This window comes from Echinops telfairi, unplaced genomic scaffold (assembly GCF_000313985.2).
Source record: "Echinops telfairi isolate 266 unplaced genomic scaffold, ASM31398v2 ScPeMD7_5592;HRSCAF=6446, whole genome shotgun sequence".
Lineage (NCBI taxonomy): Eukaryota > Metazoa > Chordata > Mammalia > Afrosoricida > Tenrecidae > Echinops > Echinops telfairi.
In genome coordinates, this window is record NW_022109491.1 from 36,391,801 (window position 1) to 36,404,550 (window position 12,750).

At 37.9% G+C, this 12,750-nt stretch overlaps 1 protein-coding gene across 1 annotated transcript in view; it reads left to right on the forward strand.

The window, feature by feature from the left end:
• ANKEF1 (ankyrin repeat and EF-hand domain containing 1) overlaps positions 1-12,750 on the forward strand; it is a 47,404-nt gene that overhangs the window by 20,523 nt on the left and 14,131 nt on the right. Inside the window, exons 7-10 of the mRNA XM_004698160.2 lie at positions 997-1,223; positions 3,369-3,529; positions 7,580-7,717; positions 8,613-8,767. Of these exons, the coding sequence (XP_004698217.2) occupies positions 997-1,223; positions 3,369-3,529; positions 7,580-7,717; positions 8,613-8,767 (681 nt within the window). The remainder of the gene's footprint in view (positions 1-996; positions 1,224-3,368; positions 3,530-7,579; positions 7,718-8,612; positions 8,768-12,750) is intronic.

Below are 12,750 nucleotides of genomic sequence, written 5' to 3' on the forward strand. Positions count from 1 at the left end.
CATTTATACCAGTATATACTCCAGCTAGCAGCTGAGTATATTAACCATTTATACCAGTATATACTCCAGCTAGCAGCTGAGTATATTAACCATTTGCACCATGGTGGAAGGAAAGGCCTGGTTTGAACCATCTAAACTCACTGCCCCACTTCAGCAAGTGCAGTCTTTTTCTTAGGTCACCTGAAAATACTTTAAAACGATCAAAATATAAGATTTTTACTTTTTTTGGATCTTAAACTGTTGCTCAGGTTTAATTCCTGTGTCTGCCATACATATATGGTAGAAGCCTGGAGTAGATAACATTTTTGTGCCTCAATTTTCTCATTTATGTAATAAGGAGCTAACGAGACTCATCCCACAGAAGTTGTCGACAAGTAAGTTTAAAGGTTCAAAGTACTTATTCTTAGGAGAGTGACAGCTGGGATAGCTTTGATAAAAAATATTGTTATTAGTATCACTATCATTTTGATTCCAAAGAAAGGCTCAAATTTATATATTATCAAGAGAAGTATAAGGCAATTAATAAAATTTAAACTTTTGGACAGTGAATTGCCAGAAAAAAGGATTATGTTTTTAAAGAATACATTATCATGCCTATAATTTTAATGATGAAAAGAGAATTTTAAAATTCATGACCTGCAGAGAAAGCAGATACAAAATCAGATGGCACAACTTTCATATTTCCTGTAATCTTTTATCTTCATTAGATTCAGTTGTGTAATTTTTCTTTGTTTCAACTTTGGGAAAAATGGTTACCCCCAGAATCTAAGTGCCTTTAAAAATTAAGCAAACTGTGTATATCCATAAATAAACTTAATATTTTAAAGTGCTGCAGAATAAAAAGATGTCAAGAAGAATTATGGCAGAGTTTATTTAACTTAAAGCTTCCCTGATTTGAAACTTGATAAAACTGGACTAAATTTTACTTTGCAATTGTAACCTTGTGTGCATGGAATAGCCACTCTGTTGAGTTTGTGCATCTACCTTATGTTATAGGGCTAATGTTAATGCAACCGACAATTTTCTGTGGACCCCACTACATTTTGCATGCCATGCAGGCCAACAAGATATTGTTGAACTTCTTGTTAAATCTGGCGCTTTAATAGATGCAGCTTCAATCAACAACTCAACTCCTCTAAGTAGAGCGATTGAGAGCTGTAGATTGGATACTGTAAAATACCTGCTTGATATCGGTGCTAAATTTCAGATGGAAAATAGAAGAGGTATGTGTTCATATTATTGATGGTTAGGGTTAGAAATGAAGAATTAATGTTAGATCCTGAACCTTCTGAATTTTATTGTTATAGCACCACATTGTAGTTCAAACAAAACTCTGAGTTAAAGGTTAGGGAGTATGCAAAGGTGAGTATGTCTTATACCGAGTACTACTTAAGCCAGTTGGGGTGAAAGACTAGCTCTTCATACTTGTGATCTGTTGTGGCTTGAAAACCTCTATAAAATAAAATTTTTAAAATGGTTAACTGGAGGGAGATGCCGGGCAGTGTAATATAAGATATAATAATAATTTATAAATTATCAAGGGTGCATGGGGGAGGGGGGAGGAGGAAGGGATGGGGAGGGGGAGGGGGAAAAAGGAAAATGAGCTGATTCCGGGAACCCAAGAGGAAAGCGAATTTTGGGAATAATGAGGGCAACAAATGTATAGATGTGCTTTACACAATTGATCTATGTATTGTGATGAATTGTATGAGCCCCAATAAATTGATTTTTTTAAAAAGTTTAACTGGAAAGAAAAACTATAAAATACAGATATGTGTTATATGTAAGATATAGCCTAAACTTTCTTTAAAACTTTGTGAATGCAGTGAAGGTTCACAAAGCTGATCCTAGGTTTACATTTAATAACTCATACACATTCTGACTCACTTCATCCATTGCAGTCCCTCAATGTAGTGTCACTTATCCCACTTCTTGTATTTCCTGTTCCACTTCTCTTTCTTTTTTAACCCTCTGACCTCTGTCCTTGGGTACATGCTGCCCTTTTGATCTTAAATGATTAATTATTCTAACATGGAGGTGAGTTCAGTTCAGACCTGACAACCATAATCTTGGGGTCTCATTCGTCTCTATCTGACCAGTAAACCTAGTCTCTTTCATGATTTTGAGTTCTGTTGCACATTTTCCTCCTACTCTATAAAGGACCTTCGAATGTGATCCTTTTCAGAGAAGTTGGTAATAATAGGTGGACACCATCTAGTTCTTCTGATCGCAAGGGCATAGAGACAATATTTGTGTCGTCATTCCATCCACGGGACCAATTGCTTCTATGTGTCTTTCAATTTTCATCACTCCTTTCTTTACTTTAGATGAAAAGAGACCAAGAATTGCACCTGAAGTGGTTGTTCATGAGTTTTTAAGACCCCATCCTTTCCTCACCAAATTAGGATAGTCTATCATGACTTTTGTGGACTACATCAGACCTATTGACATTGGTGACCTCTGAGACATGGTCCTAATCCCTCATAAACCCCAACTTCTTATCACTGAATTCAAAAGATGGAAAATTATTTACGTACTCTTAATTTTTATAGTTAGTCCATCATGTGACAGTAACCATCAATTTGGAGATTTGTACCGGTTAGGAGCTACACTGAGCTCTCGCACTATTGTAACTATTCATTACTCATAATCAGTCCAGTTGAATGGCTCTGTAGATTTCTTATTCCTTCGTAATCTGGGCAGAATAATTCCTAATTTGAAATTATATTGATTCTAGGAAACATAAGATCGGGATACTTTATATCACCTATACTATATATGGTGATGAAAAATCATTTACAAAAAAATTTGAACACTTTTTATGGAAGTTTTACTTTCTTATATCGTAACTCATTTCTTTATTTTGATTTGAGATATTATTAATACCTTTGTGTCCCTCATGTTACCACTGAAGTAACAGTATATTAAACTTGATGACAATATAAGGGACATAATGCTCAGCCATTTGAATAGAGGACTTGTGGCCACCAATTTCCCCAGTCCATTTAAGCTCTGCTTCCTTACATCAAGGCAATGGGAGCTAATAAAAAATGTCACATTAAATGAAAATGTGGTAAATGTGGAAAGAGAACCCCCCATTGAACATATCTTAATATTTCCCATCAATTTTCTAAGAAACCTGCTCAAATATTTTAAGAAAAAGAATAAATGAGAATGTCATTAAATTGTTTTTCATATCCTGGAATTTTAGAGGTCACTCCACCTTAGGAAATATCTCACTTAGCCTTTACTTTCCACACAGTGTTTGCTTTAGCAATCGCCACATGCTTAGGGCTTACGTACTGAGATTTTCCTACAGGGCTTATCATAAATTTGTTGTTTTAACTCTAAATTTATATTTTGATTAGGGCATGCTGCCATGGATATCGCAAGGGCATATGCTGATTATAGAATAATGGAGCTGATTAAAGAAAAGGTAGATAACTCGCCCAAACCAGCAGACAATCAAAAACTAAAAAGCAAAGCACCCAAACCAAAGACTGAAGGCCCTGACATTAAGAAAGAGGAGGTAAGAACAATGTTGGCTAACTACAAATCAATAGACGTCCTTAAAATATGGTTTGGTGGGGCACACATACAAGGCGAATAAAACAATATGCAATTCTTCAGCCTCATTAAGTAGTTTATCTGACAGTGTTCCCCTGTTGTTTGGACAATCTATTCCTTTGCCATAGTCTATTCTTAGTTTAGAAGCTCTTCTGAAAACTGTTGACCTTGAATGACTCTGCTGCTATTTTCAATGTCAGTGACATCGTTTCCAGCATCAAGCAACATCCAAGCCACCACCGTACAACAAACTGACATATGAGTAGTGTAATACACGGGAATAGAATTGACTAAACGTGTGGCCAGAGATGATGGCGAAGCTTAACAGCATCAGCCAAGACCAGGCCAGGGGCTGACTATGGAGCAGGCCGTTAATTGCTCCGATGTCAGTTCAGGCTGCAGTTGAAGAAAAGGAAAACAAGTGCTCAAGAATAAATATAGGACCTTGAGTATATCCTGGCTTATTTCTCAAACATCTCAAAAGTAGATGTGCCCCCTTGAACACTAATGAGAGGAAACCTGAGGACCTGTGGGATGACACCCGGGTCATCATATGTAAAGAAAGTAAAAGGTCATTAAAAAGAAAGGATTCAAGTGGATATCAGAAGAGCTCTGAAACTTGTTCTTGGGCACAGAGCAGCTAAATCAAATGGGGGGGGGCGGGGCGGGGATGAAGTAAAAGAGCTGAACAGAAAATATTAAAGGGTAGTCTGTAGAAGGGTAGAAGTCAAAGTATTTTAATAACATGTACCTAAATTGGAGTTAGAAAACCAAAAAGGAGGAACATCCTGAGCATATATCTCAAGTTCAAAGAATTGAAGAAAAAACTTCAAGCCTTCAGTTGCAATATTGAAAGATTCTATAGAGAAAATTAAAATGTTGAATGATACAGAAAGAATCGAACGAAGATGGAAGGAATGCACATGGTCACTATACCAAAAAGAACTGGTTGATATTCAACCTGTCCAAGAGGTCGCATGTAATAAGAAGCTATTGGTACTGAAGGAAGAAGTTCAAGTTGCACTAAAGGCATTAGGGAGAAAAACAAAAACTCCTGGAAATTATGGAATAACAATTGAAATGTTTCAAGAAGCTGGTAACGCAAATGGATGCACTTACTTACCTCTTCCAAAACTTTGGAAGTCAGAAAGCTGACTAACTGATCGGAAAGGACCCGTATGTGTGTCCATTTAAAAAATTATGATCCTATAGAAGGTGGAAATTATTGAGCAATCTTAATACTATCCTGTGAAAGTGAAATTTTGCAAGCTCATTCAATAATGATTGGAGCAGTGCATTGACACGGAGCCACCAGAAATTCAAGTCAGATTCAGAGGAGGACATGTTTATCATTGCTGATGTCAGATGTTAAAGCAGCGAACATCAGGAAGATGCTTGTGTTTTACTGACTATGAAAATATATTCAATTGTTTGGATCACAACTGTGGATAACTGAGAAGAATGAGAAATCTAGGACATTTCATTGGGATCATACCAATTAGGAAAAGTGTGCATCAGACTTGTTTGTTTCAACCATACTTTTCAAGCAGATGTCCAAGAAGCTAGACTATATGAAGGAAAATGTGGCATCAAGATTGGAGGAGGGCTTATTAACTACCTGCAATATTCAGATTACACAACCTTCCTTCTTGAAAGTGGGGAGAACTTAAAGCACTGCCTGATGAAGATCAAAGACTGCAGCCTTTAGTATGGACGACACCTCAGTGTAAAGAAAGCCAGCGTCTTCACAGCTAGACCAATAAGTAGTATCACGATAAACGGAGAGAGGATTGAAGTTGCCAGGGATTTCTTGCTTGGATCCACAATCACTGCTCATGAGAGGTACTGTCAGGTCTGTCATTTGATTAAATGACATAAACCTGTTACATACACCTCTTTAAAGTATTGAAAAGCAAAGATGTTATTTTGAGGACCAAGGTATGCCTGACTCAAGCCAAATAGGCACATGAAAGTTGACCATTGAATAAGGTAGAGCTAAGAAAAATGGATACATATGAATTATGGTGCTAGTGAAGGATATTGTAAAGTGGATTGTTGCAGATGCAGTTAGGTTAAAATTGCAACACCCTATCATTTAATCTCCTTTATGACCTGTGTTAGGCTGGGTAGACTAGAGAAACAAGTCCAGAGACACTCATATATGTATAGGGAAGGGCTTAATATCAGAGTAATTGTATATAAATTAATGTCCCAGCTCTTTCCAGATCAAGTCCATTAGTCTGATATTAGCCCATAAGTCCAATACTAGTCCCAAAATCCTTCTTTAGACTCATGCAGTCACATGCAACAATTCAAATGCAGGAAGATCACAGGCCAGTGGGTGCAAAGTCTTGTGGATCCAATGGTGGTGGAAGCATGTCAGTGCTGGTGTGGGTCTCCAGGTGGCTTCTCCAGCTCTCTGAGTGTGGCTCTTCAACAGGAAGGTGAAACAGAGCAAGAGAAAAAGTTCCCAGAATCCTCATGAGAAGGCCAGGCTCACAAGGAGGCCTCATGAGGCTGTGACCTGATTGACAAGCTAGACTCCACCCCTGTACTTAGTTAACAAATTGATGTGAAATTATGTATCTACCACATGACCCATTTAAATTTGTCCAGTTCTTAATACTTTCTGCTTTCTTTGTGATTGAGATTTTTACCTGTTTTACTTTGTTGTTCTTATTTGTTAGTTTGTGTTTTCATGTGTTTCTGTATATGAAGTCCAGGATAGGTAAGTCTATGGAGGCAAGGATAATAAGACTTCATCTCACATACTTTGGACATATTCTCAAGTGAGATTTGTCCTTATGTTTGGTAAAGTGAAAAGACAGCTAAAAAATGGAAGACCCTTAATAAGATGGACTGACACAGCGGTTCCAACCATGGGGCTCAAATAGCACAATCAGGTGCAAGGAAGGCACGGGACTGGGAATTGTTTCATTCTCTGTGTGTATAATTACTATGAGTTGGAACCAACTTGAGGGCATCTATCAACAACAACCAAGGAAATATCCAGCAGGAAAAGTTATAATTATAAAAGTCTAAAAAGTGTTCCTTGCAAAAAGAACCCATGCTTCATCCAAATAATGTAAGAATCTTGAAACAGGAACTAATACAATCTATATATTTGATCCTAAATTGTATTGATTTCATCAGATGACCAAACAGCAGGGTGGTAGGGAAACTCTTCTGAGAAATGAAGCAACGCGGGATTTTCCTTCATCTTGGTTCCAAAATCTGTCATTACTGACATTCTCCCCAAAGAAATCTTAATACATACCACTGAACTTGTAATTTGGATATCTTAAAAAGTGACTGTAAAAGTTCCTGAGGGTGCAGGTTGATATTCCTGGTAATTTGGAGGGGTTCTGTTACCTCTAAACTACAAAGGGAATATTATGGAGACATCAGGCCTTGCCGTAGGTAGGGAAACTACATCCACCCCACGTCGAGAGCATCATCTTGTGCTTACAAGGTTCCCTGAAGACCTTTGGCAGCTACAGGCCAGTGGAAGGAAAACTTTTAATGTCATCAATTGCAAAGAGCTTAAAGGCCTGAGGAAATGCAGGTGGTGGGAAATGCATAGGATGGTAGGCAGAGAAGAGAGAGTGGTGAACATAGCGGGCTTAGGGAATGATGACAGGAGCTGAATGAGAATTAATCAGGTAAAGTTCCTGCTATATGCACTATAATTTTAGTAGGAATCCAAGGCCACTGGTGAAGGATGGCTATCTTGAAAACTTAGGTGATAGGTAACTTGATGTTATTAACCAAATATAATTAAGCTAAATTAATCATTTCCCTTCTCCCAAAGTTATATTAATAGCCTGTATTTCACCTCAAATCATGATTTGTATAGAATTGGTATCATTGACTGGATGGTAGTGAATTTAGATTTTGTCTATAGTGGAATTCAGAGTTTGCTGTTTACTTGGTCTCTGAAGAACATGTACAACAATTATTAGATGGTGTACATTGTTTTTAATTGATAGAAACTTTTTGGCCTTATTTCCAGGAACCACTTTCTTCATTTTACACTGTACCAGAAATACTGGAGGAAAAGACAATTGTTAAAGATAATGTGGTTTATCTCAATTCTTTGATTACTAGTGGTTATACCAAGAAAGTGGACATCACATTTGTTCCACGGAGGGTAAGTACTCTAACATGCCATTTTGTGTTGTTTTATTTGGCTTTTTAATGACCAAACTTTGTTTGTTTGTTTGTTTTGGTAGGTGTCATTTTGTCAGATTGCACAATTACCGTATATACTCGAGTATACGCCAACCCGAATATCAGCTGAGGCACCTAATTGTACCACAAAAACTGCATAAAAAATGTGCCAAAAAACTCAGTTTATACACGAGTATATACGTACTTCCAACTAATATCATCTTGTTTAGCCCCAAAAATCTGGTTCCCTTATTTGTATATCAATACTAATTTTAATTCTTCAAAGATTGATTTTTCTTTTGGTCAGTGACATTTCCTACAGCAATTTAGTCACCAGATTCTATTAATATTAGTGTTTAGTGTTTCTCCAACTCTACTATCCCCTTTGTATCCACTACTGCTATCTTATTTGATGTCTCCTAGCCAGCCAATCAGTAGCCTCCTAAAATATCTACAGTGAAAGAGATGGAGGTATTTGGGAGGGTGGGGAGATAAGAGTTGTATTTACAGTATCCATCAAAAAATATTGAATTAAAAGGCTGTCATCTTCCTCTGCCTTCCACTATGAAAATAATTTTGACCCCCCATGAGGCATGAAGGTAGTAAACCCAATTGGTCTTCTCATTCCTTTGCTTACCTGTTTTGGGAACACCAACTGGTCCCAGGGTGATCAAAAATTTAGCTGGCGTGTACTGATGTTTATCATCAGAAAATGTTATGTTTATGCAACCATTTTTATAGCCAGTAAGAAAAAGGAACAGTTATATTTGAGAGTCAATATGATAGTTTAAAGTTAACTTATGGAAATTGTCTTGATATGAGCATATATACTGCATGTCCTCCTGTGCCTGACATGGATATGGCTTTTATTGAAGATCTGGAGTCCTGAGCCCACCACAGCAGATCTGATCCGGAGGAGAGAACTGTTGCGAGAGAAGCTCACCTATGAGGTGGACTTTGAGGATTTCATGATGCCCTTTCAGAGGAATATCACAGAGAGAGCGCGTGCTATAGAAGCTACCTTCAAGATGTAAATCACAGCAGTTGCTCCTGTGGGTAAATATTTAGAGGCCCAGTGTCCAAATTTTGGGACAAATATATATTTCCATCAAAATCAAAGCAATCCCAAAATAACCATTTGTAAACAAATGTGTGGTTTTGCTTTATCACTATAAATACTCTAAGCTATTCTGGAGAACATGTATTTTATTTATCAATGAATTACATATCATCTAGGTAAATCCCCCAAGCTACTTTAAGACTATGGTGCAATAAGTAGCATTTGGGTTATAAACACAGCAGTAGTGTCTAAAATTTACCAGATGTTTCAAAAACTTTGTGAATTAGGTGAAGGATTATAGAGTAAACCAGTTTTTAATTCAGTAATTTATGCACGCTTGTTTCACCTCATTGGCTGCTGTCCCCCAAAGATAGCATCCTTCCTTTCATTTCTTCCTGTGTTTCCTGTTGCCATTCTTCCTTCTTCCCTAACTTAGCTGACCTTTACCCTTAGGTAAGGAATGCCTTCTGATCTCCAATGGTCAATCATTCTAAGGTAGATGTAACTCCATAGTGGTATTGTTCCCTATATAGACTTGTCTGTTGTTTGGCTGAAATTTGGACAATGGGTGTGAGTTCATGTCCGGATCTGAAGGGTGAGTACAGCTCATAGTCCTGGGGGTTCCACCAGTCTCTATCCAATCTGTTAGGCTGGTGTCTTTGTGATTTTGACTTTTGCTCCACGTTTTTCCCCCTCTATCCTGAACCTTCCAACATTATCCTTTTCAGAATAGTTGGCAGAGGTAGCCAGGTACCATTTACTTCTTCTGTCACAGGTTCATAGAGATTGACATTTGAATGACCCATTAATCCATTGGTCTAACTGTTTCCATGTGTCTTCGATTTTCAGACAAATATTTGAACCTCAAATGGCTGTTCATGAGCTTTTAAGTCCCTAGTCACTGTTCACCAGAATAGGATGTAGAGCATCATCTTTGGGGGGTTATAGTATTCCAGTTGATCTTGGTATCCTCCAGAACTATGGTCCTGACTCCCTAGACCCAGCAACTCATTTCCTCAAAGTGCCTGGTTATATCTAAGAGGTTTTTATAACTTTCTCCAGATATGCTTCATTATGTCCATGGATATACTTGCAGCCAGGGTAAATAACCATGTATAAATAACCTCTTTCAAACTTATATACATTTATGGACCTCCTCTCACTCTCCCTTCTACACTTAGTCAGCCTATGTATATATACATGCAGCTATGCATAGATCACCATTACTACAGTATTATATATATATAAAACAGTATTTATATCCATTGCTTTAACTTTTGCAAATGTCCCAGTGTCTTCCCATGCCTGTTTTTCCACTCTCCTCTTTATTGCATATTGCCCTTTCCTTTACTCAAATTAAAATGTGTCCACTCCCCATCCCTCCCACCTCTGGTAGCCATCAAGACTGTTTCTTTCTAATGTGAAAATCTTTTCTTGACTTTTACAATTGGAACTCATAATATTTATCCTTTTGTGATTAACTGATTTCACTCAACATAATTCATTCATGTTATGAGGTACTTCATAGATTCATTGTTACTCTTTAACTTTTCATAGTATTACATGGTGTCCGTGTACCGAACTTTATTTATCCATTAGTCCACTTGTGGCATTTATGTTGTTTCCATCTTTTTGCTATTATGCATGGTGCTGCAATTAACATGGCTGTTCAGGTATGTCTTGAAGTCATGGCTCTTATTTCCCTAAAATATACATACAACATAAAAGGATTGCTGTGTCATATATTTCCATTCCCAGCTTTTTGAAGTGACATCTCTTTCCACAGTGGTTACACCATTTTATGCTCCCACCAGCAATTTATAAGGGTTCCGTTCTTTCCACACTCTTGCCAGCATCCATTGTTTTATATTTATTTGAACTCTGCTATTATGATGGATTGAGATACTATCTCACTGTTGTTTTAATTTTCATCTCTCTAACACAGTAGTTCTCAACCTGTGAGTTGTGACCCCTTTGGAGGTTGAATGACTCTTTCACAGGATTTACCCGATTCTTAACAGTAGCAAAATTACAGTTTTGAAGTAGCAATGAGAATAATGTTATGGTTGGGGGTCACCACAACATGAGGAACTGTCTTAAAGGGTCGTGGCCTTAGGAAGGTTGGGAACCACTGCTCTAACCGCTCATGATCCTCAGCGTTGTTCATAGGCTGCCTAAATAGCTTTCGTGAAGTGTCTTTTCATATTCCCTTCCCATTTTAAAAGTAGATCCTTGTCCTTTTCTTGTTGAGGTAAAGTTTTCTATAAATTCGAGAGATTACTCTCTTGTCTTTTATAGCACTGTGGCAGTCACATAATCTCCTATCAACTTGAGTGAAGGGGTAGAGGCTAGCCTTTCAATCAGGTGATAGCCAATGGTGCCTCTGTGGGGGCATGGCCTTCTCCTGAGGATTTTGGGAACTCCTGTCTTCCTCCCTGGAGGCAGGACACACACTTGCTCTGCCTTCCTTTCTTGCTATTGAGACAGTCAAAGAGCTGGAGGAGCCATGTGGAGACCCGTGCCAGTGCTGAGATACTTCCACTGCCACTGATTTCACAAGACTTTCTACCCACTGGCCTGGGATCTTCCTGCATTCAGGATCATTGCATGTGCTGCCATCGCATGTGCTGCCATCGCATGTGCTGCGTGAGTCTAAAGAGGAATTTATAGACTGGGATTAGACATAGGGACCAACATCAGACTCATGGGCTTGATCTGGACTGGGCTGGGATGTTTTCTTAATATACAATTACTCTTTAGACTCACGCAACACATGAAGTTTTCTCTTACATATGTGAGTGTCTCTGGAATTGTTTCTCTACTCAGCCCAGACTAACACAATCATTGACAAAACTTTTCTTCTGCGTCTGTGGGTTCTATTTCTCTTTTTGTGACATCTTTGATACATACAATTATCTGCCTTTTATGAAATTCCAGTCCATGTTTTAGGACCCTTATGATATAGCCCATATTTTTTTCATTAATGATCTTTATTGTGCTCAGTTTTACAATGGTCTTTGATCCATCTTATGTTCTTTTTTATGTATGATGATGTGAGATATGGATCCTGTCTTATAAATTTCACCATATGTTTAGACTGTATTCTTTAAGGAGCAAATGAATTAAGCATAGATCTATCCAGAGATGTGTGTGTGTGTGTATATATATTAAGGTGACCAGATTTTAACATTGGTAAAGCGGGACACCATTGATAAAACTCATATCCTGGCCACATGGCAGCCGAAAACCGTATGCCCTAGCTTGTCATGCATTCTTTCCAAAAATCGGGACTTTTTAAAAACGCCGGGGGACATGGGAAAAATTGTTAAAAATTGGGACTGTCCCGCCAAAAGCGGGACATCTGGTCACCTTAATATATATGAGAGACAAACACACAGAGACAGCGAGTGATTTATTTACTTCAAGGAAATGGCTCAACAATTATGGGGGTTGGCAAGTCCCACATTTGTGGGTCAAGTAGCAGGCTGCTCATTCATGAAAAAGCAGTAGCTGGAAATCCAAAATATGCAGGAAGGCATTTGTCTACAGGCTTTTCATGTCCCAAGAATTGGATGTCAGACAGGACACATATAGGATCAAGAGAGAGAGAGGGCTTTGCCAGAATATCCATTTATATATTGGATGCAGACCACACTCCCAAGTAACCTCCCCTTCCAACTGATTGGCAGCTAATATCATATCACAAAATTAAATATGGCATTGGTTCTGCTAAAAAGTCCTGAGGAACATATCCTAGCCAAGTTAATACATGACAGTAACTATTACAGTCCTCCCCTTGTCGATTTGGCATCTGTACACCTCCTTAAAACATATCCAAAGTATCTAAATAAAGACAATAAAATTAATACTTGTGCCTAACATGCTACAACTAATTTGAAACATACTAATCCCTTTTACAGCTTATATTTTACGATAAATAATGTGATGAGATC